The following is an 8,014-nucleotide window of genomic DNA, read 5'->3' on the forward strand; positions in this document are numbered from 1 at the left end:
GGCCAAGGAAACTTACTGCAGCAGATGAAAGACACATCATGCTTACTTCCCTTCGCAATCGGAAGATGTCCAGCAATGCCATCAGCTCAGAATTGGCAGAAAACAGTTGCACCCTGGTACACCCATCTACTGTCCGAAGAAGTCTGGTCAGAAGTGGCCTTCATGGAAGACTTGCGGCCAAAAAGCCATACCTCCGACGTGGAAACAAGGCCAAGCGACTCAACTATGCACGAAAAAACAGGAACTGGGGTGCAGAAAAATGGCAGTAGGTGCTCTGGACTGATGAGTCAAAATTTGAAATATTTGGCTGTAGCAGAAGGCAGTTTGTTCGCCAAAGGGCTGGAGAGCGGTACACAAATGAGTGTCTGCAGGCAACAGTGAAGCATGGTGGAGGTTCCTTGCAAGTTTGGGGCTGCATTTCTGCAAGTGGAGCTGGGGATTTCGAGATTTCAGAATTAATGGTCTCCTCAATGCTGAGAAGTACAGGCAGATACTTATCCATCATGCAGTACCATCAGGGAGGCATCTGATTGGCCCCAAATTTATTCTGCATCATGACAACGACCCCAAACATACAGAGAAAGTCATTAAGAACTATCTTCAGCGTAAAGAAGAACAAGGAGTCCTGAAGTGATGGTATGGCCCCCATAGAGCCCTGATCTCAACATCATCGAGTCTGTCTGGGATTACATGAAGAGAGAGAAGCAACTGAGGCTGCCTAAATCCACAGAAGAACTGTGGTTAGTTCTCCAAGATGTTTGGGCCAACCTACCTGCCGAGTTCCTTCAAAAACTGTGTGCAAGTGTACCTAGAAGAATTGATGCTGTTTTGAAGGCAAAAGGTGGTCACACCAAATATTGATTTGATGTAGATTTTCTTCTGTTCACTCACTTTGCATTTTGTTAATTGATAAATATAATCTATTAATATGTCTATTTTTGAAAGCATTCTTACTTTACAGCATTTTTTCACACCTGACTAAAACTTTTGCACAGTAATGTGTGTGTGTATATGTGTGTGTGTGTGTGTGTGTTACTTATTTATTTCTTAGCAGGCGTCCTAAGCAACCTTACAAAGTATCACATTAGAAAATATCACATTACAGATAAGAGGAGTTGTAAAGTACAATATATATATATATATATATATATATATATATATATATATATATATATATATATATATATATATATATATATATATATATATTTTAGTTTTTTTTCAAAAACCTCCAAGGGGATTGTCAGTGTGTAAAACAGCAATACATATAAGGCGAGAGAGAAAAAAACCACACATGTTTATTTACACAGTGCATATTAAGGCAAACAAAGGGAAAATGGAATATGCAAAAGCAGTGCTGTTGAAAGGCACACTTCATTTAGGATTAGCATTCCTCATTGTCTTCCAAACAAAGAACGGAGGATGAAAAGATCCTGTTCTGTCTGGGTTAGGGAGCACCCCAAGCTCATTTAGTTTAGTAAGAGAAAGAGTTTTACAGATTAGCTGACATGTAGGGTCTCTCCTGTTTGTCTGGCAGGTGGAGCAGATTGCAGAGGCCTGGAAGTTTCACGCTCTGAAGAAAGGAAGTCTGGGGGCTCAAGCCCATCTGCTGCAGAGACGCAAGGGCACCCGACCCCGAGACCACCACCGCTACTTAAACCTGCCGCACAAGTAAAAGAGGGGGGTGGGGGGGTTCCACAAGGTCAGCCCCTACACCCCCGTTCCTTCCTTTTGCGCTGAAAAAGGAGGTGACAGGTCCTGATGAGACAAAAGGGAGCTGCTGCTTATCTATCCGACTAGAATATGCAAAGAAGTAGGCTTACACTCGGGACCCTGGCACTGTTTTTCTATAGACTGAATCCCATTATTCAAACAGAGGCTGCGTGCACCTGTCGATCGATTTGCTGCAGCACTGAATCCATGTTTACATTAACTTCTAAGAAGAGGAATGCTAATAGGATAAAGCTAAACAGTCCCATTTTGAGCAGGAATTATCCTGTGAAGCTTGCCAAAAAAGGAATGCTTCTATAATCTGAAATCCTCACTTTTATTAATCATTTCTGGGTTTTATACTACAGTTTATAATCACAATAGCATTCTTGGAGAAAAGCGTTAACATTGGAGAATCCCTTTCATCGTCCTTTATTGTCAGGTTCTCTGCTGGGCAGAAGTGTTGCTCTACTTCCACTTGTATCTGATAGACTGGCACTCTATCAGATTTATACAAGCATATTAAATTTGTTAACTACCATGTGATCCATTGCTAGTTTACAAACATATATCACTGTACAGTATTCAAAATGATTGTGACTGATCTAATGGCCTGTGTATATGTTTGGTTTTTATAGTAGTTGTGTGGCACAAAGAATATGCTAACATCTAAATGGGACTACACAGCATATACGACAGAGTTTGGCTTTGCCTTAAGTTAAATTTAAGAAGTTTCTGTCTTGCATTTTCAGCATGTGATAAATTCTGTCCCCCAGTCTAGTCAAAGGTTCAGTTTAAAGCTTTTGTTCAAAGAAGTTCATATACATCCTTTAGTATAAATTTATCGGTGATATATGTTTTGTTATTATAACTTTTTCATGGGGATGCCATGTGTGACCAACAGTCAATCAGACAAAGCTATGTATACTGTGCAGTCACACGACAGCTTGTGACACTGTCCTATTGAAGTAGAATAACAAAGGGAAGGCTGAAATGCTTGCATTGGCAATCTTCAAAACATGCATTGTGATTATAATTCGAAACAAAAATAATAATTAGTCTGAAATAAAAATGCAACACATTTGGTGTACTTTAAGAATCCTTTACCAAAGCTGACAGAAAGGATTGATAATGCCGAATTGTTATTGGTCCATTAAGTTAATAGAATTAGTTGAATGTATACCAGTTTACTCACATTTGTACAATTCTGAGATAGATTTTCCAAGTTATTTTTCCTTTTTAGGTTTTAAAATTTCTTGGTGAAAAGAGGCTAACCTCCTTTCTTTAGTCATGCCAAAGAGAAAGCTGTATATATTATTACTCAGGTAGAAAGAACCACCGGTCTCCATGGGAAGAGAGACTATTGTGATACATTCCAAAATGTAAAGGTAAATTATTTGTTATGCTAATATATTTGGATATTTTTGTTCCATTATGTGTCCTGATAATACTGATGATCCAGGTATGGTATGCTTATGAACATTGTACATAAGATATAGAAGTAAAAATAATTCCACACTTGCTGACAAAGGCCAAAATGCCTGCACTACTAGCTAAAGTGAAACAGTGGGGTTTTGTTGTGGACCCTGAATTCAAGGAGCTTTTATAATATTCAAGACAATGATTCAAAGGATCTGCTGTTATAGACTGAGAATGGTTGTCTGTTATTGGTACATGAAATAGACTAATGATTTATCGTTGTCTAAATTATACATTTTTCTAGTTTCACTGACAAAAGCCATAGACCTTTGGCATGCGCAAAGAGGAAAAAGAAGCAACAATGTTATGTTCTTTCCGACCCAGCGACTAGCATCGTGGTTGTTTGTTTTCTAGTCTCTCAGACGTGGCCTTCTCTACTTCATTGTGGAGCTAGACAGGGTCTATATTTACGTTCTATTTATGTTTTTTTTTTTTTTTTTTTTTAAGTGACAAAGGCCAGCAAGCTCTTGCCAACTGTATGTTTCTTTAAACAAACACAAGTGTTAATTGTTTTGTAAGACAGTAGGCAAAGCAGTGTTGCAAAATGTGTTTTTAGCCTTTTGGCTTTTCTGGCTTCAGCAAAAAGAACACCTTACCCCTTAGCATTATTTTGTGTTTAAATAGCTGACATGACAGAAATACCACATTGAAAGCTGCCTTTGCAGACTTTTTTGTTAGAAAGATTAAACAAATTAGGGTACAAGCGGTTCAGCCAAACAACATAAATCTGACTGCTTTGTTTCCTGGAAGAGTCTGGTTCTTTTTCTGTGCTAATATGAGGGTGAAGTATTGTATACACTTAAAAAAGGATGTACCATCTGCATATATTAATAGTCATGGTTGTACACTTACAGGTGTAAAGATCAATGGTTGATGTGTTGATAGACCAAATTGCAACCATCACACTTTGTGTTGCAGGGCTTTTCTGTGAAATCTCTTGTATGCATCAGACTGTATTGCTGTAAGTGGTGGACACATCCAACACTTGAATGTGATGAATATGGTGCCTTGTGAAACATACTGTATATTACAACCAGAGATTAATCCAAAAAGATAAAAACAATTTACAATTTCTGTCATTTATTTACTGTGCCTGAACTGTGTTTATTTTATGTTCGGTTGACCCCAATCTGCAGGTTGAACAGGAGATTGCCCATTGTCATCGTGGGTTGTTTTCAGGTGTCCAGAACCATTGCTCAGGGTGAAAGAACTGATCTGATAGGGAGAAAACAGATTTATTTTAATAGGAAAAACACATTAAGAACAAAAATGTCTAGAATAAAATAATTATTTTCTGTGTTTACCGGCAAATGCAAATTTTTTTTGGTGTGCGGTTACAGAAGAAGCTCATTTGTTGTATGTTTTAACTGCAGATGTTATATTAAAAACATGATGTTGGATGCTAAGTACACAATATGATAAGTTCAGCAAGTGTTCAATAAGGGTTAACCTCAGCAGAAAACAAGCCTGCAAACTTGAATACCTCTTTTACAGTTTGTTTTTATTTTATTTATCTTTTGTTTAAATGTTTTTTTTTTTTTTTTTTTTTGCTTCTGTTGCCATACTCCAATCCTGTGCTATTTTAAATTACCCACCCAAAGGAAATATTTCACCAAAGCTGTGGCTGAGGGCTCTTATTTCAGACAGCTGATTCGGAGGAGCTGTTTTTCTGTAGTTAGGTTACTTTGTAATGCAGTTCTCGCTCACAGGGAACATGATTGAGGTGTGTTTACAATTCCTGATCCTCAATAAATTCTGATTATTTTCTATTTTGTCATAACTTGTTCATTCTTGCTTTATTGAAACACATTTTTTAACGGTTTATGGGTTGATATTCCTAACTATTTAAAATGGATCATACCACTTTAGTGACATTTTTTAAAGGGATTGTCATTTTTAACTTTTAACCGAAGCACTTTCTAGGCAGGATTCTGTTGTTCAAAACAAAGGTAGTGACTGGCTACAAAGATACATTTTATAATAATTCTCTCACATGCTGTCTTAAGGGCCTCTGAACCCCTGCTTGACAAGCTGTGGGATTAATCCCACTCAAACTTGTTTTAAAATTGTAACAGTATTTAATGTATCCTGGCGATCCATTAGCATACTTATTTATTGTAACACTTCAATATCAGCTGCCAGTATCCTGCAACCTTCTGCTTCTAGTAGTAGCACTCAGTGTTGGCACTAACTTGGATTCCTATACTATATTTTCAATGTCACTGTCTCCAGACGAAAAAACCCAGACTCATAATTTTAGCAGTGGCTCTCAGTGCACTGTCTGAGCTGGGAAAAAAATCTGAAAAACATTAATATATTAAGACTGACTCCTTCATTCAAATTCCAGATTCCTACATCATCTTCCAGCTTTAGAACTGCTCTTGTGTATAACATCTAACTTAAACTAACCAACTTAACATGATTGGATAGCTAAAAATGATACTGGTTTTGCTAGGCCTGGAGAGCCTATTTAAAAACATGGGGGAAAAAAATGAGTCTTTTAGTTTTAAGTGTTGGCATCTGTAATATCTTGATTTACAAAAAGAAACATCCTTATCTCAATATTATTCTTATTAATTAATTTACACCTGATATGTAGTTATGACTTGTTGCGATATTATTGTTTTAATACTAATAAAACTAATTTCTATGTGGGTTTAACTACTTGCCTACCTTGATGACTCCCTTTGATTCTCAAATTTGTTATTGCTGGTGTAGTGAATTGCGCTCCATTTGTCTGTGAGAACTGAGCACTTTTCTAGGCAACTAAACTCCAGATTGATTGATTATATATATATATATATATATATATATATATATATATATATATATATATATATATATATATATATATATATATATATATATAATGTTTTAAATGTACTTTCTGCACATAGTATCTTTGTGCACAGGGGATACAAGACAGCTCTACCTCTTGCCTTTAATGGCATTGTTTGTGGCCTATAAATATCAACATCAGAAACACGTGCTAGTAGTTTTATTGTTCCTTGTTACATTAGCAAGGCTGTATTAAATGTTTTACCAGTTAATACTAAAGCATAGCAATTTGAATGCATCTGACCTCTGTGGGGACTGATCCTGTAATCGTAATCAAACAACAGACTGTTCCAATAGATTCTCCGAGCGAAGATGACATGGCAGGCAAGGCTGCAGGTCAGTAAAATCAGCATGAACTCAGTTTCTTAAATTAGGAATTGAAAGTTTAAAATGTCTGCAATGGTTATAATAAGATGATCAACAGACAGGCATGCTAAGGTAACAGCCAATTACATAATCTACCACTAGTGTTCACTGTGTATATGTACACTTGAGAAGATATGAGACTGAAGGCAAGTGAGGATTGTGGCAGTGTTTCACAACCACAAATGAACTTCTGGATCCAGTGACAACCCTGAACAGCGTGTGACAAGCTACCTTCATTGAGAGATTAGCCAGCCTATTTATTTAATGGGTGTGCAGCTGGCTGCTGTCTCCTCTGCTGGAGGTGTCTGGTAATGAGGGAGTGAGCATTTTGCTCTTGGCCAGGAAATCAGGCATTCCTCCTGTCGTTTGGTATTTCCAGACATGTATCTGTTGTTATATCTAAAACAGCTCCATTTTTGTTTTTTTTGTGCCTCAAGATTGAAAGCACAGCTTGATTTATCTGGTTCAGTTCAGTTCCACCCCACCCCCCTTAAAAAGGTACATTATATTGTGTAGTTATCTGTAGAAATTCTAGTTTAAATAGTTAACTGTTTTTCAAAAATAAAAACACCAGTGGCGTTGAGGTGAAATGCTTATTCTGTCTAACATTTTCATACAGTTGGTTCCATTTACTATTATACTGTAGGAGTGTAGTTTTAGGGTTGTTTATAGACTCATAGCTACATACTACCTACAGTGAAATGAGGTTTGCAAAAAATCGTGTTTATAAATTTAAGGATAGCAGTATTAAGACCCATTAGGCATTTAGGTTGAATGTCATAAACATCAGCTATTCCTTTAGAATGGGTATTTTTGCTTTTTAATTGATATTAACATGAAGATTATGAAATTTGAACTGGTGCATTCACTTCACTTGCGAAAAAAGAGACGAATGAATCAATATTGACAAAAGAAGCAAACTTTGTCTAAGGCGTTTTGTGCCACATCAAAATGTTTTCACTCATATGTCTTGTGAAAGCAGGATGTCTGCTTGGTTACCCATCCTGTAGGCAAGTCTTGTTTTAACTGGGATACCACAACAGACTGCCTCTGCCTCCTCATTGTGCCTTCAAAGAAGATGTCTCTCAAAGATTCAATGATTGATGAACAGTGCAGCTGAAACTCTTCCAACTGTATCTCTTTTACTCCCTCTTCCTCACAAACAGGGATGTGTAACATGACACCAGATTGTACTCTTTATGACAGGAAAGTGGGAGCCATTCAAGTCTAGCAGCTGGTGATGTTTGACCCTTGACCTCATAGTAGCTGTCAGAGTAGGGCAAGCCCATGAAGAGCCCATCTGCCAGATGCCCTGTGTGTCACAGTACTAGCCCTTAACACTTCATCAACTGAGTGGAGGGGGCTCAGTCTTACTGCAACACTCCTCTGTCATTGGCCTGCAGACAAAAAGTGTCCCATAGCAACTTTACATTCGGTCGTAGCACTCTATTCATAGCATGGCAGGCAGGCAGAGTGGAACCCCTTTGCATACTAATAGCCTGCAGAGAAAAACAGTTAACAATAGCTGTAGCAGTTGGGATGTAATTCGTAATTTCGTTATTTTGTATTAATGCATTTATTTTTTTTTATCATCTTGGGATATTGTATCTTCAGCAGCAAG

At 37.4% G+C, this 8,014-nt stretch overlaps 1 protein-coding gene across 1 annotated transcript in view; it reads left to right on the forward strand.

Annotated features, from left to right (window-relative positions):
* The window catches only part of LOC121331069 (BTB/POZ domain-containing protein 19-like), a 47,102-nt gene extending 42,177 nt beyond the window's left edge, over positions 1-4,925 (forward strand). The window contains exon 8 of the mRNA XM_041278222.1: positions 1,538-4,925. Coding sequence (XP_041134156.1) covers positions 1,538-1,675 — 138 coding nt within the window. The 3' untranslated portion in view covers positions 1,676-4,925. The remainder of the gene's footprint in view (positions 1-1,537) is intronic.
* The last annotated feature ends 3,089 nt before the right edge of the window (positions 4,926-8,014 follow it).

Source organism: Polyodon spathula, chromosome 18 (genome assembly GCF_017654505.1).
Source record: "Polyodon spathula isolate WHYD16114869_AA chromosome 18, ASM1765450v1, whole genome shotgun sequence".
Lineage (NCBI taxonomy): Eukaryota > Metazoa > Chordata > Actinopteri > Acipenseriformes > Polyodontidae > Polyodon > Polyodon spathula.